The 26483-nt window shown below is 40.7% G+C and overlaps 2 protein-coding genes across 2 annotated transcripts; both read right to left on the bottom strand.

Annotated features, from left to right (window-relative positions):
• Positions 1-380: 380 nt before the first annotated feature.
• Positions 381-6326, bottom strand: LOC118812809 (induced myeloid leukemia cell differentiation protein Mcl-1 homolog). Its single transcript, XM_036577939.1, has 3 exons — positions 5923-6326; positions 3228-3478; positions 381-902 (listed from the first exon to the last, which is right to left on the bottom strand). Exons 1-3 carry the CDS (start codon positions 6281-6283, stop codon positions 786-788), a joined length of 729 nt encoding a protein of 242 aa, XP_036433832.1. The 5' UTR covers positions 6284-6326; the 3' UTR covers positions 381-785.
• Positions 6327-17234: 10908 nt separating this feature from the next.
• Positions 17235-25346, bottom strand: LOC118812804 (induced myeloid leukemia cell differentiation protein Mcl-1 homolog). The gene is made up of 5 exons (XM_036577933.1): positions 25099-25346; positions 22535-22606; positions 21520-21762; positions 20480-20730; positions 17235-19496 (listed from the first exon to the last, which is right to left on the bottom strand). Exons 1-5 carry the CDS (start codon positions 25220-25222, stop codon positions 19380-19382), a joined length of 807 nt encoding a protein of 268 aa, XP_036433826.1. The 5' UTR covers positions 25223-25346; the 3' UTR covers positions 17235-19379.
• Between the last annotated feature and the right edge of the window lie 1137 nt (positions 25347-26483).

Here is a 26483-nt window from a genome sequence, read left to right as displayed (position 1 = left end):
TTATAGCACCAAAAAAGGTTCTTTCATTGGGTCAAGCTTGACTTCATAATAGAAAAACCCTGTTTGGTGCTATATAGAAACATTTACAATAGGATTCTATGTAGAACCATCTACAGCTCATTCTCCATTAATTCGAAGAAGCATTTCATCATCACCTTTAATCATGGCAATGGTTCTGAGTGTTCATGGTTCTATATAGAATCACTGTCTTCACTAAAGAACCCTTGAAGAACCATCTTTAAGGGTGTTTTAGCCAGCCTACATGTTTTTTTGTCAAGGTCATTACTTGTGAGCTACACAAGCCTTGTAGCTCCAGCGCTAAAACTAAAAGTCTTTCCCTGAAGTTGATGAAATCAATAAAAACGTACACAAACACAGACTCTGAGTCAAAGGAAACAGTTTAATTTCATCCCGCAGTGGCACAAGTACATTTCTTATAAAAATAAAATTTCAGACTGTACACACTGAGCTGGACCTGCTTCCTCTCTCAGCAGCACTGAGATCCAGTGCAGGACAGAAGCTCAAAATAACAGGTACTGAAACATTAAATTAAACATTAAACTCTGCTCAGCGTCATGAATATCATGAACCCAGTAGATAAACATTTCAATGAAATCTTCGTTGCCTCTCCAATGAAACGTGTTACAGGGCTAGCACAATCGCAGCACTCTGATTGGCCGGCCGGCTGATTGTGACTGGCTGGTTGTAGTCTCTCAGAGGGGCGTGGTCTCCATCGGACCCAACGAACATTCATGTTTGTAACTGCGCTTGGGGCCCCAACCCAATCAGCGCATCAGTAGTGCTAGCCCTGCCCCCAGACCGGCGAATCCTGCGAAGGCCATAAGAGCGTTCCGCACGCGCGACTCGGAGTCGTCCTCGCGGAAGAACTCCACAAAACCATCCTGAAACACAAAAAAACAAACAACGGGTCAATAAACAAGACATTCAGTGATAGGAGACACATTCTGTTCACCAGTAACATCACTGGTCATTTATCTGTGAATATTTATCACTTTTACACCATTTGTTTATGGATCAATGCTACAGAGAAATATAACACTGCTGTAATGTACAGTAAAATAAATAAACTGATACTTCAGTGCAGACAAACATTCTGCTCCTCTGATTCAGTGCAGCAGAGGGCCCAGTGAAGGACAGTATGGATGCTGTGCTACCTGAGTGCAGGTCATGAGGCGGTGGTCATTGAGAACTCGGCCTCAGATCACATGACCACGCTGCTCTCAGGTGTGAGACACCTGACTGCATAATTAAAGAGTGGAAAAACAGAGCTCATCTACACTCAGGCTGTCTACAGTTACTGACCACAGCGCTCAATGGAGTCTCATTCATACCGCACAGCACTGTGGGTAAAAACAGACTATGTCTCACAGTATTAGACTAAACTAAAGCCTTGGACTTCAACGCTTCAAATATGTTAATAATGGTTTATTTACAAAAACTGTTGAGCTGCATCCACGTGCTGCAGCATACTATCATACTATCACACTACACCATATTACACCAGCCTAACCAATATTTCACTGTTCTACCAAATATTTCACAATTCTACCCAACAATACACCACATTACACCATTCTACCTCACACTGCCCATTACTACACCATTCTACCCAACAATGCCCATTATTACACCATTCTACCCCACACTGCCCATTACTACACCATTCTACCTCACACTGCCCATTACTACACCATTCTACCCCACACTGCCCATTACTACACCATTCTACCCCACACTGCCCATTACTACACCATTCTACCCCACACTGCCCATTACTACACCATTCTACCCCACACTGCCCATTACTACACCATTCTACCTCACACTGCCCATTACTACACCATTCTACCCCACACTGCCCATTATTACACCATTCTACCCAACACTGCCCATTATTACACCATTCTACCCCACACTGCCCATTATTACACCATTCTACCCCACACTGCCTAACAAACTATACTATGCTATCTAATAGTACCCAATATTATATCATTCTACCCAATATTACCCATTATTAGACTATACTACCGATTACTACGCTATACTATCCTATACTACGCCATTATACTAATTTTACCCAATCCTACCCATTATAACACCATTCTACCCCGTAATACTCCATATTACACCATACTATCTAATAGTACACCATATTACACTGTCCTACCCAGTACCACCCCATTCTTTCCAGTACTACACCATATACCATACACATTACACTACTCTGCCCAATTCCACCCTTTATTACATAATTCTAGCCAGTACATCATACACCATTCTACCAAATACTACCCATTACCACACCATACTATCCAACACCACACCATTCTACCAAATACTACCCATTACTACACCATACTATCCAACACCACACCATTCTACCAAATACTACTCATTACTACACCATACTATCCAACACCACACCATTCTACCAAATACTGCCCATTACTACACCATACTATCCAACACCACACCATTCTACCAAATACTACCCATTACTACACCATACTATCCAACACCACACCATTCTACCAAATACTACCCATTACCACACCATACTATCCAACACCACACCATTCTACCAAATACTACCCATTACTACACCATACTATCCAACACCACACCATTCTACCAAATACTACCCATTACCACACCATACTATCCAACACCACACCATTCTACCAAATACTACCCATTACTACACCATACTATCCAACACCACACCATTCTACCAAATACTACCCATTACTACACCATACTATCCAACACCACACCATTCTACCAAATACTACCCATTACTACACCATACTATCCAACACCACACCATTCTACCAAATACTACCCATTACTACACCATACTATCCAACACCACACCATTCTACCAAATACTACCCCACACTGTCCAATATCACACCATATTACACCACTCTATTCAATCCTACCAATGACATCTCAAATACCACCTATTACTACACCATCCTATCCACTACTTCTCAATACTACCAGTTCCTACAACATATTACCCATTACTACACCACACAGCCCAATACTACACTACCTAACCTTATACTATCCATTACTGCCCTCTACTGCCCCCGCATTACTCATTAGGTGGGGTAGACGGGGTCTAAGCAGCCCCCTTATGGCAGAACGCCGTTATTCTGGTAAAGATATGAGTGAATATACTGCTTTGCTGGACTCACCCAGGCTTTGTTGTTGATGAGCCACTGTCGCTGGTCTGTGCTGAGGTACGTTGAAATGTGTTGTATGACGTTCTCCACACACTGTTCTCTGTCTGCTTCCTTCAGCTGTTCACAGACCACCGCACCGAACGCCACCAGACTGGCAATCCGCCCCCAGTTGGTGGTCCCATCACTGAACAGGGTCTTCGCCACGCTGCTAATAAGCTCCATGCTATCGTCCTGCTCTTTCAGATTGAGCCGCTGGACCATACCTGAGGAGAGAAACCACCACACATCAACCACTAGAGCTACAGCTAACGATGACTGACCTACCGCCTACTTCAGTTCCACAACGCCTGTGTGGATCATATTAACATTATAGAGCGCCCCCTACACTTCCTGTAGTGTATTACAGTCTGTCAGAGTGACTGTGTGGATCATATGAACATTATAGAGCTTTTTAAATGAAACAGTAGAAGCCATATCGCCCCCTACACTTCCTGTAGTGTATTACAGTCTGTCAGAGTGACTGTGTGGATCATATGAACATTACAGAGCTTTTTAAATGAAACAGTAGAAGCCATATCGCCCCCTACACTTCCTGTGGTGTATTACAGTCATTCTGTATTCAGAATGGATTACATGAACATTTTAGAGCTTTTTTATTTTAGAAATAAGAGACTCACTGTATGTATGTGCTTCAGTATTTGTTTTATTTTTTCATTTAAACCAAAAATAAACATTTTAATCTATAATCTAGTTTCACTTCCTTTGGTTTTTATGCTCTCTGCACACCTACAGAGCTGCACTTTTTGTGGCACAATGCAAATAAGGATAGCAAATATTTGCATCAAGATCCAATGCAAATATCATTTCCATTCCTCATTCCTGCAGCAAACACAGCACTGTCATTCATCCAAGCGACCACAGGATGGTTCTAATCATGTATAAACACCTCTGCAGCAGGAAATGTCTGGGACTTTTGTGGCCTGGCTGTGGCTCCACCACTCTAACACTACTTCACATCCCACAGCCTGTTTACTCTGAGTGCGCCGTCTTTAAGGTGTTGACCTATAGCAGGAAAATCCCCTGAACGGCACAAACACCCCAGAGACCTTTACCGCCTCCAGGACTGCCCCGCAGGTACGGTCCCTGCTGCAGTTGGAAGACTGTGGCTGGGTTTGGGTTTGTTTTGGTGTGTTTTTCCCCCAAGTGTGTGGGCAGGAGGCTGATAAACAGGTTAAACTCTCAGGCTAATCTGATCTGGAAACACCTCCAGGAATTCAACCACTATAACCTCAAACTAATCATCATCAATCATCAATACAGCGCAGCACAGAGCAATCCAGTCTAATCAGAAGACACTGAGCAGTAATGCAATGTGAAATCTAATCTAACAGAATATAATATGCTATAATGTGTAACATATAGTGCTACTTAATACAACAAAGCTAATGTAAAATAAATAATGTTTTACTATGTAATATAATATCCAATCTAATAAAGCACAATGTAAGTGTTTTAATGTTATTTAATGCAATTACATTAAACAATGTGAAATAAAATGTAATCTTATGCATTATAATGCACTGTACTACCTTGTAATGCAATGTGATGTAGTGAATTAACATAAAAGGTTTACATACAGTTATGTAATATGGTATAATGTGGTGTAATGTCATGTAATACTATAAAATATAATAATAATAATAATAGCAAAAGTAATGATTGAATATAATGATGTAATGTACAAGGCAAAATTTCCCCGACTTGGTTTCAGCCTAACCTGCCGCTTTCGTGGTGAACCACCACTGGAAACTCCCTTCTAGAATTAGGCTTAATCCAGTTCTGGGAAACTTGCGCTTAACTTCTGCTTTTGACAGACTGTCAAATATGCAGTACTATACGCTACACAGGAACCAGTAAACGAACTAACTCAGATTCTATTAAAGCTGCAGTCTGCGTTTTTGATTAAAGGTGCGGTATGGGCTATGACTCAACGTGTAAAACAGCGTCTGTATTTCTATCCTAAGTGGGGGTGAAGCGTATGAGCGTGTCTGTATCTCTAGTTTTGGACGGCGTTTTTCCAGCGAAGTGCATGCGCTGCTGATAAGCGCAGTTTCTCAGAGTGAAACTGGGCCTCAGTTCCAGGAACCCTCCACCACACGCACGCAGCACAGCCCAGCCGCGAACCGTGATAAAGACACACAGGCTGTAAGACTACAGCTTTACCCATAGATCTGTACATATACACACACCCACACGCCACTGACTGACTCATCTACAGACCTAGATGTGCCCACAGAAACCAGCGGAAAATAAACAAAAACAAGCAAACATGACTCATTAGCGGGCACTAATGCAACACAGTGAGGTGTGGTGCAACACACAGTAACGTACTGCACAGTGTTGTGTACAACAGCAACACAGAGTGACATGAAACAAGCCAAAAAACGATCGTAAACACTACAAATACAAACAAATTCAGACCAAAAACTCTCCTTTAAGGGGATAAAACCACGCACAGGCCTCTCCATTGTGCCCCTTAGCCGTTAGCTTAACTATTTACTCCCATTCGCTGTCCTTTATTTTGAACTCCCCGTTCCACCTTAAATGGCGCAGCAGTTGCATTATGACGCCAGCGGCGTCATAATGCAACTGCTGCGCCATTTAAGGTGGAACGGGAAGATTCGAAAACGAAGCCGTGTTTACTCACCGTTGTACGCGATACTGTGCTTGTGGATCACCCCCTCCACCACCCTGCTCATCGTGCCGTGGGAAGGGTGCTTGTTCCGGGTCTTCTGGCCGATATATCCGCGGTAAAAACCGCCGATGAGCCGGCGGGTGTCCTCCACCAGGGCGCTGCCGCCGAAGTCGGGCACGAAGTCGTCGGACTCCGGGGACTCGGGCAGCGATCCTCCGCCCATGGAGGCCTTACTAGCGGGTCCGGACGATGCCTGTAGTCCCTCCAGGCCGCGGTCGGGCCGGTCCGGGCGGTCCAGCGGGCTCTCTGAGCCCTTCTTAAAGAGCATCCTCCCCGCTCCGTCACACAGCAGAGTAATGGCGGTGCTCTCCATGCTAACGATGCTAACGCTGCGAATGCTAACGCACAGGAGTATCTGCACTGCGGAAGAAGCGCCGGCGCCCGGCGCTCTTATATCGACTACGTGCGTGCGTCAGCCGTGACGCAGTACGCCCGCATCTCCCTAGGTATTGGAGTTCCGGGTAGTTCCGTGGGCAGCGGAAACAAACACAGCAGAGAAGGTTGTGTTTGTGTTTATTATTAATTTGACCCTAATTTTCCCTTAATTTACATATTAATTAACCTGATTCAACTCCAGAACCTCCTGGTCCTGCACTCATACTGCTGAACTGATGTGCGCAGTGTTTATTTCACCTCTATCTAAGACATTGTTTTCATTTTTTATTTATCTTTTACTTTTTTATTAGTAATACAATTATAGATTATATAAGTGGGTTATTAATAAAATATTACTTTTGTTTTTATTGGTAGTAACAATGACAAATTATATAATACACTCTACTGTTCATGTTAGATGTGACATTAATATAAGAGTCCATCATGTTTTAACTGTGGGGATCAAACAGACAGACTATATTGTTTATCATTTATATTCTATATATATATATATATATATATATATATATATATATATATATATATATATATATAATTTCTATATATATTCTATATACACCGCTCAAAAAAATAAAGGGAACACTCAAATAACACATCCTAGATCTGAATGAATGAAATATTCTCATTGAATACTTTGTTCTGTACAAAGTTGAATGTGCTGACAACAAAATCACACAAAAATCATCAATGGAAATCAAATTTATTAACCAATGGAGGCCTGGATTTGGAGTCACACACAAAATTAAAGTGGAAAAACACACTACAGGCTGATCCAACTTTGATGTAATGTCCTTAAAACAAGTCAAAATGAGGCTCAGTATTGTGTGTGGCCTCCACGTGCCTGTATGACCTCCCTACAACGCCTGGGCATGCTCCTGATGAGGTGGCGGATGGTCTCCTGAGGGATCTCCTCCCAGACCTGGACTAAAGCATCCGCCAACTCCTGGACAGTCTGTGGTGCAACTTGACGTTGGTGGATGGAGCGAGACATGATGTCCCAGATGTGCTCAATCGATTTCAGGTCTGGGGAACGGGCGGGCCAGTCCATAGCTTCAGTGCCTTCATCTTGCAGGAACTGCTGACACACTCCAGCCACATGAGGTCTAGCATTGTCCTGCATTAGGAGGAACCCAGGGCCAACCGCACCAGCATATGGTCTCACAAGGGGTCTGAGGATCTCATCTCAGTACCTAATGGCAGTCAGGCTACCTCTGGCGAGCACATGGAGGGCTGTGTGGCCCTCCAAAGAAATGCCACCCCACACCATTACTGACCCACTGCCAAACCGGTCATGCTGAAGGATGTTGCAGGCAGCAGATCGCTCTCCACGGCGTCTCCAGACTCTGTCACGTCTGTCACATGTGCTCAGTGTGAACCTGCTTTCATCTGTGAAGAGCACAGGGCGCCAGTGGCGAATTTGCCAATCCTGGTGTTCTCAGGCAAATGCCAAGCGTCCTGCACGGTGTTGGGCTGTGAGCACAACCCCCATCTGTGGACGTCGGGCCCTCATAACATCCTCATGGAGTCAGTTTCTAACCGTTTGTGCAGACACATGCACATTTGTGGCCTGCTGGAGATCATTTTGCAGGGCTCTGGCAGTGCTCCTCCTGTTCCTCCTTGCACAAAGGCGGAGGTAGCGGTCCTGCTGCTGGGTTGTTGCCCTCCTACGGCCTCCTCCACGTCTCCTGGTGTACTGGCCTGTCTCCTGGTAGCGCCTCCAGGCTCTGGACACTACGCTGACAGACACAGCAAACCTTCTTGCCACAGCTCGCATTGATGTGCCATCCTGGATGAGCTGCACTACCTGAGCCACTTGTGTGGGTTGTAGAGTCCGTCTCATGCTACCACGAGTGTGAAAGCACCACCAACATTCAAAAGTGACCAAAACATCAGCCAGAAAGCACAGGTACTGAGAAGTGGTCTGTGGTCCCCACCTGCAGAACCACTCCTTTATTGAGTGTTTCTTGCTAATCGCCAATGATTTCCACCTGTTGTCTATTCCATTTGCACAACAGCATGTGAAATTGATTGTCAATCAGTGTTGCTTCCTAAGTGGACAGTTTGATTTCACAGAAGTTTGATTTACTTGGAGTTATATTGTGTTGTTTAAGTGTTCCCTTTATTTTTTTGAGCAGTGTATATGTATAATTCTTAATGTACTGGACAAAATAATTGAAAATAATAATAAAATTCTATATAAAATATAAAAAATAATATAAAATATAAAAATAATATAAAAAGTTTTGAACAGTATATATAAAGTTTGTACATATTTTATTCATATTACATTTGTGTTTCTCTCTCTCTCTCTCTCTCTATATATATATATATATATATATAAATTTTGGAAACAACGATGTTTTGAAAAGGAGAAAACAGCTGATGTAAAACGAAAGTCTCTAATAAAGGTGGTATTAATCATGATATGTCATTAATACTCCTAATATTTGTAAACCAAACGCGGAAGTTCCTGACAGTGGTCTGTACTGCGTTTCGGGACAAAAGCCTTCATGCTGTCAGAACAAAATCTCGTATCTGCACAATAGTAAGTCTACAGGAGTTAACAGGAAAAACATTCTTCGAAAATCACAAAATTAAAGTGCGAAAGTGCAAACTGGAGATTTGAAGTATAACTGGAGATCCACTGGTCCCTTCAATACAATGCCTCCTTAAATCCACTGCTACTTTAATTCCACTGCCTCCTTAAATTCATTGCCACCTTAAATCTATTATTTGGAAGAGGATTACAAAAACAGTATGTTAACCAAGCCAACTTAATTATTTACAAGGCCTAATATAAAATGATTTAGAATCAGGATGAGAATCACTTCATTTCACCAAACATGTTGCACATGCAAGGAATTTGTGAGTCACACATTTATTGCATGTACCAAAGTGAACAGACCAGACAAACACACAAGACTGTTAAGCAATATTTAACTAAGAGGCGAATAAAAGAACAACAGAATGAATAGAATAGAATATAGTTGAAAGCGTTGTTGCTGACTGTGTTCTAGATTGGTTACAGCTGTAAGACTCTCAGTGGAAAATAAGTGATGATATGTGGAATTTTTAAAACGCTGTGTTTAACCACCAGTGCGTCACCCAGGAAACACTGAGTAAAAGGCCAGTGGGCCGCCAGCTTTGCCGTCAGTGGGCCTCTTACTATCTCAGAATAAACAGTCAAAAAACTGGAATAAAGCTCTCTGTCTCTTTCGCTGGCACTGCGGTTACCATGTAACTTCATGCTTCATGCCGTCCGTACGGCGCGTACCACTGTTAGGTGCGCCGTGACGGTTTCTTCAACACACACATGTGAACGCAGCCTAAGAGTGATGATGCAGTTTCAGTCCTTCAGCCTTTATCTCGGACATTCCTCCGTATCTGCCCTCATGACGCTCCTGAGAAGCAGCTCAGGTATTTCATTCATCTCTCCGTCTCTCTCTGTTCACCTCATTCACTAATAAACGTGTTATTAACGTTCCTCTCGGTGCTGCTCAGACAGGATCATCAGATCACTTACAGCAGGTTGGGAGGCCTGGGTTTGGGGGTCAGAGGTCACGGAGAAATGGACTGTGTCCTGATAGCGTGCTAAGCTAACACCCTCTGTAAGAGTTCTCACAGTGAGAAGATGAACTGATCAGCCTGAAGGTTAAAGTTCACAGTGCATACGTGTGCAGTGACTCGCCGCCCCCTCTGAACCGGTATGAATTCTTCAGCCCATCTGACTCACACTGAGACTGTAGCTGAGTTCCAGAAGCTCCGTCCACACTGTGTTAAAGTTTCACAGTGATTTTCCATGGAACCGTCATTTCAGTAGGTCAGACAGACCGTGAGGGTCAATCAGAAACACTGACACATCAAAGACGGTGTGCAGAGAACAATCGCTCTCAGTCACACGGCTGAGTGACACACTGACGGTCACTGATTAATCCCCCCACCAACATTCCTCCCCCCACCTACTCACTACCCCCCCACCAACATTCCTCCCCCCACCTACTCACTACCCCCCCACCAACATTCTTCCCCCCACCTACTCATTACCCCCACAAGACACGTTTCTATCTATAAACACTGAGGCCTTAATCCTTATTTACATTACAGTACATTTACTTACAGCACGCTCTTCAAAATAAAGGTCCCTAAATGATTCTTAGCTTGGATTAACAGTCATGGGCAAAAGTTTGTGCACCCCTGTCCAACTCTGTGTGGTGTTGATTTTCTAAGTGAGAAAGTGAAAATAAGTTAACACCCCCTCCACAGCTGGGTTTCTCCTCCCTGGACCACAAGCAGGCTGTGAATCAACCTCTGGTGGTCCTCGGTTCTCTACTGAGGGGGGGTCAGTGGTCCTTAGAGAACTGTTGAAGACACTTTATGTCATAGAAGTCCTCAAGAAAAGAACTGACTTAATAATAAAAGAAATATTAATGCTTTCAAACATTTAGCAGCATTAAAACACAACCTGCAACAACAGCGCATTAAGCAGCTTCGTTGTTTTCTGTAGTGAGGCCTTAAAATCATCTGCAGAGATGTTACACCTAATTAGCCGCTGTCCTGCTCGATTTGTGCTGCATTCAAACTGAAAATACACAGAAAACCGTGTTACAGGGAAGATGAGATAACAGATCACAGGGATAAGCAGGTCAGCGCTGAGCTCCCCTCATTCATCCCGCAGGTAATGAACAGTGTTTTACACAGTCCGTCGTTGAGATCCATAAGATACAGAGAAATATCTTCACCTGGCCTCTGCTCCCAAAAACCAGAACAAGGACCTGAATTTAGATTGGTTGGCAGAGAAATGTTGATTTTATCATCAATATTTATTTAATTATTATTACAAGTATTATTGTGAAGTACTCAGTTTTTCCGTTTCATTATATTCTGAAAATATCTTAATCTGGTCTTGTCCTTGAGTGGGTCAGTGGTTCTAGACGGTCAGAACAGAGCTAATTTACATATATCAGTCTTAAAGGCACAGTAACAGAAACAGCCTGTTTAATTGTGATGGAAAATGAATATGTAAACATTAATTATGACTATGTTTGGTGTTAAATCTCCAAAACTTTATAAGTGGAGATAAAAGCAAGACTGGACTGGGAACTAAATTCAGCCCCAGAAATTTGTCCAGACCTCTCCCAACGACAATCCTGCTAGTTAGCTGGGTTAGTTAATTATTCAGTGTGTGATCGTACATTAACACTAAGTTAGCCATCTGCAGCCTTAGTGCCCACGCAGACTGAATGAACTAGCTAACTGACCTGTTCTGCACTTCATCACTCTGATATCCAAACAATCCAAACACTTTCATTTCTTCATTTCCGAGTCTTGATTCATTAACTTTCTGTTTTGTTCTTCATCACACGCCCTCTCTACTTTCCTCTCTACCCCACCTGCACAGTTTACCAATCTAGATCATTATCATCATGCTTTGTTTGTGTGACTGGTCGATGGACACACTCTGGGAATGCAGTGGACCACTAATGTGTCCAGATATGTGCTCTCCAGTATTCGCCCAGCACACTCTGTTGTCCAGGGTGCTCTCCAGTCCTTTAATATGGGACTACATTGGAAACGATTAGACCATACCTGTTTTAGAGGGAGAATAAATAAATATATAAAATATATAAATGAATAAGTATTGGGACACACCTCCTAGTTATTGAGTTCAGGTGTTTCAGCCACACTCATTACTAACAGGTGTATAAAATTAACACATAGCCTTACAGTCTCCACAGACACACACTGGCAGTAGGGGGTCGCACTGAAGAGCTCAGGGACTTTAAACATGCCTCTGTCATAGGATGAAACCTCTGTAGGTGTAGTTTTGTCCATTATATATATATATATATATATATATATATATATATATATATATATATATATATGTCACTACATGAGCCTAATTCTGCTCCTTTCTCTCTGCACTGTACAGTGAACACCTGTTTATGAATGGAATGTAAACCTATTGATGAAAAATACCAATTTAACTAAAATACTGTTTTTCTGCAACAGACTGTGGCAAGACATTTCACAGGAAAGAATTCAAATAAAAGCATAATTTTAGGATTCATATAACTAAATCTAGACTGATACTTCATTTCAAAGGAAAGAATTTAGCTATCGGAATATTTAGATATGCAAACGTTATGTTAGTATTTGCATGCTCAGCTGAAAATAGCACTGAAAATGTCAGGAATAGTTTTGAGTAAAAACTATCGACCAGCTCTGTAGATTAACAGACTAACAGTCTCTTCAAAGCTGTCAGAGTTAGGTTTTAATTACTCATGAGAGAATTCACTGAAACTGCAGCTTACAACATGTAGAACGTTACATGCAGATCCTGAATAGGAAATGTTAGCTGAGCATTACTGTAGTGGTGATAATTGGATAAATAAAGGCTTTTCAAAAGAAAAAAATGCACACAAATGACCACAAAAGCTTCCACGACCCACAAGAACATTTAACTAATCCAAACTCTTTGAGGATCACCACTTAGATGTGGTTTTGCAGCTACATTGCTACATCCGACTGGAAACTGCAGAGTTCTGGCTTTATTCTGTAGATTAGTTACACATTCAGTGCACGTCGTTTCCAAAAACATGCTGTAAATTATTTGGCTTCAAATCTTCATTTGTAAAGATCTGCAGTGTTCTCTTAATTTATGCTTGGCATTCATCTGTGATAGATGAGTTCCACACGATTAAAAAGCGAAAAATTTAACAGGCACTTGCACTGAAAAAGTAAACATAACTAGCTAGTGTGTTCCCAGAACAATCCATGAGCTGGAATAGATGTTTTATTTTTGAGTAGTTCACAACAATAACATGTATCATGTTCAAAATTATCTCAGAAACTTCACAGCCTACAATCCCTGAGAACCCTACGAACCCCTGTGGATCCTACTGAACCTAATCAAACCCCTGAGAACCCTACAAACCCCTGTGGATCCCACTGAACCTAATCAAACCCCTGAGAACCCTACAAACCCCTGTGGATCCCACTGAGCCTAATCAAACCCCTGAGAACCCTACAAACCCCTGTGGATCCTACTGAACCTAATCAAACCCCTGAGAACCCTACAAACCCCTGTGGATCCCACTGAACCTAATCAAACCCCTGAGAACCCTATGATCCCCTGTGGATCCCACTGAACCTAATCAAACCCCTGAGAACCCTACAAACCCATGTGGATCCTACTGAACCTAAACAAACCCCTGAGAACCCTACGAACCCCTGTGGATCCCAGTGAACCTATTCAAACCCCTGAGAACGCTACAAACCCCTGTGGATCCCTCTGAACCTAATCAAACCCCTGAGAACCCTACAAACCCCTGTGGATCCTACTGAACCTAAACAAACCCCTGAGAACCCTATGAACCCCTGTGGATCCCACTGAACCGAATCAAACCCCTGAGAACCCTACGAACCCTTGTGGATCCCACTGAACCCCTTGTGAACGCTCTGAAACCCCTGTGAACTGTATTGAACTCGAAGGATCCTCACTGAATCCCACTGAACCCCTGCAAACCCCAGCCAACCCAACCGAATCCCTGTGAACCCCATGGAACCCCACAGAGCCCGACTGATCCCCACTGATCCGCTAAGAACACCAGATGTGGAGCTGAGGTTCTATCTCAGCTCATACAGTACTGCACTGCGCAGTGTTCTGTAGATTTGAATGGTGACGTTGGTGGTGTACTAAACTAAAAGGTGCCTCAAAGGGTATTGTGAGCAGCGCCACAGAGGAACCATTTCAGTTCCCTAAAGAACCATGTTTGTGAATGAGGTGACATTTAAATGAACCTTTAAATGTATACATAAAGGTCATACACCAGTTTGTGTGTTCCTCCAAGGACATTTACGGCATGTTGATGTTCTTTAAATAGGTTTGAATTCTCTCACATCTCATTTGCAAAAATGGTTCTCTAAAGATTACGTCCATCAAAATGTTCCTTAAGGAACCCAGACATGGTTCCTCTATGACACCACACAAAGAACCAATTCTAGCACCTTTATTATTAGTACACTCTGCTGTTTGTTACGGTCAGATGGAGCGGAAACAGACTTTTGTTCTCGTTACATCATCACTTACTCAAAAATCTGTTTACATCAGTTTTTCACGTTTCTTCTTTATCAACAGACGAACTTTCCACCTCATTCCAGAGTAAAAGCTTCCTCTGGAATATTTTACTGAATGTTATTGAGTTTTTATAGTGTTTTAATGCCTGTTTTCTACACTGATATGACTGTTTTATTACTGAATCACCTGACTCAGGTACACGCCTGTCTGTGCGTTATCAGCCTCCTTTATCTCAGTCTCTCACTCACTATGTCCTCTATCTTGCACGCCCTCTGACTCACAGTTCACACGGTCAGGCTGGGTCCACTGTGTCACTCATAAGACCACATAATGCATCACTTCCTGTCGTGGTCAGTGACACAGCAGATAAAAATCCAGTTTAAACTGGGACCCAGTCGGCTTCACGTGATGAACACATTACATAACAGGGATCTATTAATGATCCGGTGGAGGGAAAGAATCATATAAGACTGGGATTGAATGCTATAAGAAGAGGAATAACGGATCTAGTGGTGGGAATAAATGGAACGACGGTGGGAACGAGTTACATACCAGCGAGGATAGATGGAAGGAGAATGGGAGTAGAAGATGCGGCAGTGGGAATGAATTAGAAAACTTTGGGATTCAATGCTAAAACAGGAGGAATAAATGATCCAATGATGGGAATAAATGAGTTAGTGGTGGGAATAAATAAATTAGCAGTGGGAATAAATGACATAATGGCAAGATAAATGGGAAAAACAGTGAGAATAAAATGAATAGCAGTGGGAATAAAGAACATAATGGTAGAGATAAACTGATTAACATATAATGATATAACAGTGCGATTATTTACTAAACACTGATATAATAAGCTTTATTCTGTGTTCTAATAGGCAAGTTTATTAATACAGCACCTTTCAAACACTGCAGTCTTTCAGACCTTCACACACGAGGCAGTTCAGAGTCAGAAACCACAGAGTCGTTTAAAAAACAATTAAAAGCAGCATTTAAAACAATTAAAACGTAACACAAATTTAAAAGAGCAAATCATTAAATTAAAAATCAAATTAGGATGTTAAATAATCATTAAAAATTCATAAAAATAATTTATCTATCCTAATATTAATAAAGTTTGGGAGGTTAGTATGTGAAATATGAACATCCTGGTCCATTACTTACAGAAAGTTATGTCGCTATGCCAACATGCACCCTATCAAGTCGTGGCCTAGTATGTTAATCTGGAGCTGCAGCTGAATTTAAACAAAAATACTTCGTCGTTGATTTATTTCTTCACAGCTGTGTTTAAAAACACTAAGTGTCCAATTTTTAAATCCCTAAATTTGGTGTAAAGGCTGTGATTCCTACACACTCCATTAGTGTGCAGTGCACTGCTGCCCTCTAGTGGCCAGACCAAAAACCTTACAGATTAGAGGAATGAATAATTAAGAGAAGAGAAACAGCAACAGGAAGACGTCCGTCTGAGGTGAGACGCACCTACAGAGGATCTCACGGTGTACAGGGTGGAGATGATCACGTCCAGTTAAAGGGCTTTATTTCTTCTTTAAATAGATACTGAATTTAGTTTAACATGCTGTAAGACCCCCACAGTGCATAGTCAGAACTACATTTAATATCCCCCCATATACATTTACTGTAAACGTTTATACACTCAGGCTCACAGAAAATGTTCTACAGCTGTAAATAAGTATAATTCACGTTTTGTGCTGATATTTACTGTGTATTAATGATTCACACTTTGTAGTGTAAAATAACTGTGTCAGTGTTTTTCACTGATCATATTTATTTGGATTAATAATGTTTTATGTGCTTAGGTTGAAAATCTTAACTGGTTCCAGCAACATAGATTTGTATTGAACTGACTGTGTTTTGAATTGTAGGTTCTAGATACGACGTTTCTGTTTTCACTGGTAGCAGAAATGCTTAGTTTGTTTTTATAAATATTCATTAAGAAATGTAATGGATGCATAAGCATTGAATTCATGGATTTAATTGTATTTAATAAATCAACACCTTTAAAATCATTAAGCATAAACCAAAAAGTGTTGGGTGGTGACTTCCTGTCTCTTTAAAGAACATCATCTGGTGAAGAAGAGATTAAAGGAAGAACGCTGAAGGTACTCTGCAGTAATTTTTAATGAACTCACCACCAAAAGTACATCATTTAAAACATACACACCCCTTTACATATACAGTATACACATATCTATATATTACAGGCACACATATATTTGCTGTAATACAGAGTTTTCTGGCACCACTCCAGAGTAATAAACTGCTAACAGTGCTAAAACAAAAGAAAACACAAACAATAAAATGATCACAACCACGTTAAACTGCTCAGACTAAATAAGCAGAACGTATCTAGAGCGTTCTGCTCTGCTCAGTGTTCAGAGTGACCTGCTGGTGCTCTTCTCTCACATTACTGACCAGTTTAAACTGAGGTGATACAAAAAGAATCACAGACTTCAGCTGGATCACCAAACGTCCTGATTACAGACGTGGACAGCAGTGAGATGATCTCAGACGCCTGGGTTCAGGACTCTGGTACTGGAGGCCGAGGTTCTGACCCAGTTCATCACTGAGACAGTAGAAAAACATCTGATAACATGTTTTTACAGTAACACGTCTATAAAAGCTCCAGTGATCTGATAATAAGGAACACTAAGTAAACATAAATCAATAATCAGATTTCCTCCTAAATACTCCGCGTACGAAACTCGACTAACGGCTCAGCAGTGACCTCGCTGAGGAGCAGCCATGTGAGAGGAAACTGTCAGACAGTCGCTCACTGGAAAACATTTATTGGGTAGTTTAATTAGAAACAAAACCTCAAAACCAGACAAACATAACGAACGCAGAGATCATATTTTATAGTATTTGATGGTCTTCGATCTTTCAGATTTGATGGTCTTTGATCTTTCTGATTTGATGGTCTTCGATCTTTCAGATTTGATGGTCTTTGATCTTTCAGATTTGATGGTCTTTGTTTTAAAGTCGGTTATTTTTATTTTACAATTCTCTGTGCTTCTCTTAGTTGATTATTTCATTTAGATTAATTTTTTATTCACTACTTTTAGCTGATCATTAGTTCTGAATAGTTTGACTTCTTTCAGGTGCTGAAACTTCATTTTGCTGAAATGTCTCACCTTTTACTTCCTTTCATTTCCTCCTCAGGCAGCTCTTCTCTGCACGGCTCTGACTGAGCACATCCGCAGATGCAGAAACACTAAATAAATCAGACTAAGGTAATAGAAGGGGTGAATATCCTCATTACTGAGCTAAACTCCAGGCCTCTATCTGCTAAAGTGACCCCTTAAATAATAGAGTACCTGCCGAAATCAGATAACGATCATATTATTATTGTTTGTGTAAAACAGAATCACTGGACTCTGTTCAATCTGAAGTTCTGGCTCTCCTGCTGATTCTGGATACAGCACTACTGATAATGTGTGTCTTATTTCAGGACATAATCAGAGAACCTTAATTCCAGAATGGTTCATATCCGTTTCTAACAGTTTTGAAAAGAAGAGTGAAAAGACATGTAAAGATGGCGTCAATCATAATATAACACTGATATGTATTGTTTGTTTAAAGCTCCCAGCAACGTGTATCATAAAAATGGGTTTTCAAATGAAACCGTTCAGTTAGAAGCACTTTTAGAAACACACAGTTTACAGAAATAAACAATTTGGAAAGAAAGAGTAAAAAAAAAAAATCAAACACTCTGTAAAAATAAATGAAATTAAAGTATATAATAATAATGTCATCCAATCAGCTGCAGGTTACTTCACACCGGTCATTGTTGTTTACAGGCCCACTGTAATTGGCCTAAATCTGTCTTTATTGTTGTCCATGCAGTTATTCAGTGTTCTAGAAGTGCTAATCATACTCATCATGTACACATCATACAGTATATATACATAAAATTACATTATATACACAGAGCATATATTACTTCAGCGACGTCTGTAAATGATGGAGATTATCAGACTCGCTCCAGGGTTTTTACTGAACTGGGAAAAACAGTCTTCAGTTTCAGAGCACCAGCAAACTGGACCCTCACTACAGGAACCACTACAGCTCAGCTCGCTGGGTCACTCAGTCATTTTACCAGATTTTTTTACCATTACGGTCATTATTTATTTATTATTTATTTTCCCAATTGTTTATTTGTTTATTATTATCCATATTCTTATTCTATTATTATTATTATTATTATTATTATTATTTCAGTCATTTGAATTAATTTTAGTTTCTTTTTTGATATTGACCTCCTTATGTGCTATTTATCTTCTTTTGATTTTAGTAACTTTTACTTTTTAGTTATGCTTTAATTATTGTTTTATATTTTCTACAGGTTCTTTAGGTATTTTATTATTAACTAAACCACAGCGGTGATGATTAACGTCCCTTTGTGCTGATATTATGTTTAATTTTTGAATTATCATCACATTCCTGATAGCATTTAACCTTAACAATGCCCTCATCTGGTGGACAAAGAGCTTTTATCATTAATTTAAATGATTTTTTTTTGTCTACAGATTTATTAGTTTAATGTATCATCACATTTTGAATGTTCGTATTGCTCTAATATGACTGTCAGATATTTTCAGACACAATCGTTAAACACAATATATTAATGCTTTTACCTGATATGGAGAAAAGGTTTAACTAAACCTCTCCATTGTAGTTGCCTAGTAGCACGTCGCCTTATTCAGTGCTACACCTATGAGTTAAGAGTACTGGCCTAGCTAACCAACGTTAATGCTAAAGATTCAGGCTAAACGTTTCACTCAGCCTAGCAGACATGGAGAAATTACAGTCTGACCAGGTTCTGCTGGTATGACCAGTAATATCAAAGGAGTTATCTAAGACTTTATCAGACCATGTGCTGAATGTAGTCATGCTAACTGCGTTTGACCACACCCCTTCAGCGCGTCAGTAGTGCTATCCCCACCCCCACCCCCCCAGCGATGACAAAGCTCTTCAAAGTGTTCCACACACGGCTCTCAGGGTCGTCCTCGCGGAAGAACTCCACAAAGCCACCCTGAAACACAACCACGATACATTCATCACTAATGGAGAGCTGAGAACACATGTTGCACAGTTACTTTATTTCTGAATAACTTAAAAGTTAGTAATTATAACATGTGCAAAGGTTTGGACACGCTCTGAAGTCAGTACTTAGTAACACAAATTTGGCAGGTATCGTAGTTTCCAAACATTTCTACAGCCAGCTAGGAGCCTTTCTGTTCCTATTTAATCTTCACAGTGGAAGATGGGTTTAACTGGGTTATGATCCAGGAGACTCCTCACCACAAAAGCACAGTTTGACTGGGCCGCAAGCCAGGAGATTCTTCACCGTGGTAGCAGAATTTGACTGGGCCATGAGCTGCAAAACTCTTCTCCATAGTAGTAGAGTTTTACTGTTATCCAAAAGACTTTTTATAACAGAGCCCCAAGACTGTTTATAGCAGAGGTGGAGTTTCACTGGGCCATGAGCCCCGAGACTCTTTATAACAGAGGTGGAGTTTTACTGGGCCATGAGCCCCGAGACTCTTTATAGCAGAGGTGGAGTTTTACTGGGCCATGAGCCCCGAGACTGTTTATAGCAGAGGTGGAGTTTTACTGGGCCATGAGCCCCGAGACTGTTTATAGCAGAGGTGGAGTTTCACTGGGCCATGAGCCCCAAGACTCTTTATAACAGAGGTGGAGTTTTACTGGGCCATGAGCCCCGAGACTCTTTATAGCAGAGGTGGAGTTTTACTGGACCATGAGCCCCGAGACTCTTTATAGCAGAGGTGGAGTTTTACTGGACTGAAAACAGCGAGACTCTTCCATATGATAATGAAACTCTTTTTTGTTTATACTATTCCTTGGTGGATTGAGACAAAGAAGTAGCAGGAAGGAAGAACTATTATTCTAAAACATGGAAAAATATGAGTAGGTGTGTCCAAACTTTTGACTGGTGCAGCATGTTTGGAAAAAATAATTTTCACAACCAACAGCCCCTAAACCTGCTGGACTCACCCAGGCTTTGTTGTTGATGAGCCACTGTCGCTGGTCTGTGCTGAGGTACGTTGAGGTGTGTTGTATGACGTTCTCCACACACTGTTCTCTGCCCACCTCCTTCAGCCGCTCACAGACCACCGCACCGAACGCCACCAGACTGGCAATCCGTGCCCAGTGGACGACACCATCATCGAACAAGGTTTCAGCCACACAGCGAACAAACTTCATGCTGTCATCTTGTTGCTCCAAACACAACTTCTGGACCATACCTGAGTGGGAAAACACATCAACACCCAGCAAGTAAGAGTTATCATCAATACCAATAACCAACCAGTTACCGTAAATAAACTTAACAAGCATCTAACCAAGAACATCCATACAGCTTTATTTTAAAAATAATTCCTTTATCTACACAAGTTTCAGTGTAACTTTAAACAACACTTTAACCTCTTTCTGCAGGCCCCCTAGTGGCTGAAATCGACTTGGATATTTTATATTAAATAAATCAAATGAAATATTAGTTTTCTGTAACTCTGATCACATTAACTTCTCTCCATATGTGAAATGTTGTTGAGCTGCTAGTGAGCAATGAGGGGTTAAAGGGGAGGGGTGAGAACCCCCTGCTGTGAAAAACTATTCACACCTCTCGACAAAGACACTTGTCTCAAAATAAAATTAATTTGCAGCTTTTTCCATATCAATCAAATCAAACAATAAACACAATAAAAACACTTTTATAAATGGCTTTGTTTTTTATGACACTGTTGACTCGAGGCTTTTTTTCCCCTCATAATGTTATTGGGTTGATGCCACTCCGAATCCACAGAATTAATATTATCTGGAAGACATAACATCTTGAGGCTGAGGAATTCAGTCATATGTTCTTAACATTGTTTGAGTGTGTGCATTGACCCTGACAGCCACAGAACCAGAAATACTGTAATGGGATGTAATGTGGAGTAATATACTCTGTTGGGGTCAACAGAGAAACCCATCCCTTTGACTTCTTCTATGGACACTAGTCCAGCTCTAACATAAATAAACTGACACAGACTGACTGCTGAAGGCAGCACTGTGTTTGTGGAGGATCCCATCCACCACCCTGCTCATCGTCTCCAAGGCTGGGTGTTGGTTTTGGCTCCTGTATCCCTGGTAAAAATCCCTGAAGATGCTGAGGGTCTCCTCCTCCAGCGTGACTCGGCCCTTTGGTTTCGGTTTGATCAGCACGGTCACCTCTCCGTCACACAGGCTGATGATGGTTTGCTCCTTGGTGCTGCTAATGCTAATGCTGTTGACCTGGACTGCAGAGGAAACAGCAGAGCAGTCTTTAGAAAGAGAAGCAGGCCAACTGCGTTATTAATATTGAACATAGACCTAAGCATCATGAATATTTCCACGCAGTGTGAGCTGGGAATGGGTGGCTTTTTGGAAGGGAAATTTTCTCCTGTACTTTTATTTAATCAAAGGTTTTTATTAAGAAACCCTCTTATAATAGTTAAGATTGTCTTTATTAGTTTAGTAGTGTTATTAGTGTTATTCTGCCATAAACAAACCATGCAGACCAAACAATAAGTTTTAAAGACATGAAGGTACACTGGGTTTTACTCTGTAGATACTCAGACATGCAAGTTTATCTTTATTGGATTTAAAGTGGTGACAAAGTGTAGAAGAGGTGCTGGTAGTCCACATCATTTTGGTGATCTGTCCTGTTTACAGAGTCTGGGGCAGCCACAGACTCTGAAATGTGTTCATTTTTTGTATATAATAATAATGAAACTAGTTCAGAATGCAGTGACACCACGTTTAATGCTAATTATTATCTAGAAACTTTAGTCGAAATGACAGATTCGAAGAACAATAATGTCAAGGAATAATGTGATCAAGGCTGATCAAAATATGTTGACGCGTTACTCAGCATCAAAACGCCTGGTAGAGTGTTGAGTCACCAAAGCGTGGTGCTGTATTTTAGATTTAAATTTAAAAATGTGTCTTTTAAACCGTTTACAAAACTTTAGAATGAGAACTACCAAATAATGTGAGGTCTAGTGATGATATTGCTGGTACAGCTATTACCATCAGTGAGTTCAGGAGCAGCAGGAGAACCAGTCTGAGGTGAGCTGGAACTGGAACTGGAACCTCCCTGACCTGGAGAGGAGACAATAACCTGAATAAACCAGAGTTTGTATGTGTTTACATGCCAAGCTACCATTCAAAGAAAGAGGAAGAAAGAACACAGACTTTGAGGACGAAAGGATAGAAAACTGTAATGTTAATGCTTTTCACATTGTGAGAAATAGAAAGCAATAATTCATTGGTTGTGCAAAAGTTTGGACACCTTACTAGGTCAGTACTTAGATACCACAGCTTGCAGGAGCTATTAGGAGTCTTTCTATTCTTCTTTTTTGCTTCTAGTTCTGCAGTACTCCTGCATGAACAGCATGTCTAAACTCTACCCACAGACTTCCAATTCTGATCAAGTCAGGTGACTTTGAGGACCATTCCAAAAGCTTCATCTTGCTTTTCTTTAAGTAGTTCATTGTGGATTTTGAGGGATGTTGTGAATCATTGTCCTGTTGTGAAGCCTTTTTCAGCTTAGGTTTCTTGACCGATTATCTCAGTTACACTTCCAGAATTTGGAAGTATTTAGTGGAATCTAATTTTTTATTTACTTGTGCAATGTTTGAGTGTTGCCAAAGGGGGCAGTAGCAAGAACAACTCCCTGAGTTGAAGAAGAAGAAACCTTGAGAGGAACCAAGAGCCAAAAGGGGAACCCATCCTCCTCTGGATCACACCAGATAGCAATCAACAGCACAACAAGAGCGAAATGAGTGAAAAATAAAGATGTGATGATGTTGCTGCTAAAGTCCTTCTGATGATTCTTCCCGCAGATCATGTTTGTGTCATCAGCGCTGCACAGTAGATTGATGCACCACCACTCCTGTGTCAGCTAAACCTCTCTGCAGGTCCTTTGCTGTCATTTGGGGGTTTTACTTTGCATTTCCATCCAGCATACGGGCAGTTCTATCTAAGATTCCTACGCCTTCCAGATCTTTCTTTGACCTCCACAGTTATTCTTAACTGCCATTTATCAGTGACATTCTGGACAGCGGGAAATTGTGAGCTGGAAGCGCTTTGATATCTTTTTATGGTCTTCGGCTTTGTAGGCATCAATTACCTTCATGTTCAGATCCTCAGGAAGCTGCTCAGAAGAGCTCATGGTTATTGAATGTGAGCACAAGGTTTGAAGAGTCAGAGAATTTATTAGACAACTAACAAGTCCTAAGTCCTATTATAATGTTTTATTTTTTAAATTTACTCAAATATAAAGTAACTGCACATTAACATTTTAAACATTTTAATTACAAATACAAAATAGTTTACTTCTATTTACTTGCCTGGGGTTCCCAAACTTTAGCATTGAGCTGTACCATCAAATAAATACATAAATAAATAAATTATAGCCACTCATGCAAAAAATATAACTAGTATATATAGAAGTTTAACAGTGCAACAGGTAAAAGTGTAGCTCCAGTCATTAAGTATGTGAAGAAAAATAATGCTGATGATGGCAATTCCACCCATAGCTAATCAGTACATGGTGAATATGAATTCAGGCGATGGCTCGGTCCCTCATACCCTCATATTCTAAGATATGTAACAGCATAGTATCTCCACCATTGACTGGACAGCTCGCCCTGACTGTGTCCTGCCGCTGTCTATAGGAAACAATACTGTATTTGGCCATATTGATGGATTCGTTTGCTTCCTTAAACCCAGTGTGAACATATTGAATTGATTGATTTTGGAATATTGAGTATCTGACTGATATTTCCTATAAACAGCTTCAGGTTTGAAAAGGGAATTGTGACACAATGATTTTTGGGTAGTTTACCTATTTTACTTCACTTGTTTATGTAACAGAGACAGAACACATCGATCATCATTATTACAAGATGTAAATGTGCCAGATTTCACTACATGGCTCATTTTCATCTGCAGTCCCTGGACAGGTTAAAGGTTAACAATGCTTCAGACACACACAAGATGCAAAAGAAGTAAACAACAGGTTTACAAATATACAAAACAAGTACTTATTTTATATTGGCTGATTTGATTTGAGCATCCAGTCACCAAAAATGTAAAATTCCAATCATGTCATGTGTGAAAGAAAACGTAGATTAACCTAAAACCCTTCCTTTAATGAAGTGAAGTGGTAGTGATGTTCTGGCTCTTGTTGACCTTTTTATGACTTCACATAAAAACTAACAGTGTATTTGAGAATTTAACCAGCTTTTTCCAGTTTTTAAAACACACATAACTGAAACATTACAATGACGACATCAGTTTGTCTTCTTATCAAAGACTTTCAAGGCTTGTTTACATGGTGTTGACTTAAGATGGCTCCTGGGATTCCCCTGAGGAGGAACAGCGAGGCCAGGGCGACGAGTCACTGCATGCAATGACTCTTTTACCCACTAACCTGGTCTCCCAGTGGCCTGTGGTAACATCATGTAATACCAGCCTGTAATGTAAATTTAGTTAGTGAGAGTAAAATATCAACTGCTGAACTGTTAAATGTTCAGCTGGACAAACAGAGTTATTACCTCATAACCTGCTTCTCACCAGAGGCCACTCACCTCCGTGTATGATGTAGATCAGTGTGACTGGACCTCCAATAGAACTTCCATTGAGAACCGGAGCACAGATACTCCCTCCGGTCTGAGCTGCCATGTTGATCTGAACTCCACCGTGAACCTCCATCTTCTACCTTTCCTTCATCAAGTAAACTCAGGCTGTTAAACCTTCAGCGGTTACTTCTGCTCTTCTTCAACAAACACTCTTTGTCTTTTGCTCTGTTTTTGTGGTGGTTGGCAGGCCAGCTTAGGAGGCAATACTGACACCTGCTGACTGCAGTGTGAAGGGAAGACTTCAGAATTCAGGAAACACAATAATAATAATAATAATAATAATAATAATAATATTAATAATAATGAAAAATGTACTCTGGAGGTGTGTAGAGTATCTTAAACCCACACTAGCCTAGCAGGCTAATAAAACTTTGTATACATGTTGAACATTTTACTTTAAAAATTAACATTTTAACATATTGGGGGAAAAAATGAAACATAAAATATAAAATGTGCCATAACTTTTTCACAGGCCACCGCTTATATTTTATTGTTAACTCTAATATTAAATTAAATCCAGTGAATAAACAGTAATTGTATATTGAAGTGTACAGTAGTGTGTCTCTGTAAAGGGTGTCTAACTTAATTACACTCAGAAAATCAACAACAACATGGAATTTGACCAGTGGTGCTCAGACTTTGGTGAGTTTGGATTATTATCTATAATAATCTGTGTACTTTAAAGCTCACGTTAAACATGGACCCATTGGAATGTTTCTGAGTGAAGATGCTGTAACTGTGCTGTCGAGGTGATCTCATAAGAGAAAATAGACAGTTTTTTATTAGCGTAGCATCGTTTTAATTGTGTTTAGAAAAAGACAGCGTAAGCAGGTGATTAGCCTGTTAGTTAGACTTTCATTATAATTAGTCTCTCATTGTGGTTTAGGAGGCGTATTGATGAAGGGGGTGTACACATGAAAGCAAGTAAACATTAAAGTAATGCTGAACAACTAGCTACATAGAGGTCCATTATCACGGTGAATCACTCACCTGCACACTTTTGAGGTGATGTACATCAGCTGTGCTCTCTTGGTCTCCCAGCCACCGACGGCATCACCAGGGATCAAGCTCACAGTCTCCTGATAATAGGGCCAACGCTTAGCTGGTTGTGCCACCCAGGAGCCCCAGTTATCAGTGTTTTTTACCCTGTATTGGTTAATTTGAGATTCCATGTTTTTCACTGCAATCTTATGAAAAAAAACATATGGACCAAATCAGAAATGCATGTACGCCTCGCTTCAGTGGGAACCTTACTTCCACTTTCATACACTGGGGTTTCAGAGTTCTGGCAGCAGACTGACCCGTAATTTTGGTAGAAGCTTGTTGTGTTTAGT

The sequence above is a fragment of the Colossoma macropomum genome, unplaced genomic scaffold, assembly GCF_904425465.1.
Source record: "Colossoma macropomum unplaced genomic scaffold, Colossoma_macropomum, whole genome shotgun sequence".
Classification (NCBI taxonomy): Eukaryota; Metazoa; Chordata; class Actinopteri; order Characiformes; family Serrasalmidae; genus Colossoma; species Colossoma macropomum.
Note: the sequence above shows the minus strand (reverse complement) of the source record. Positions and strands in the feature narration are given on the sequence as shown.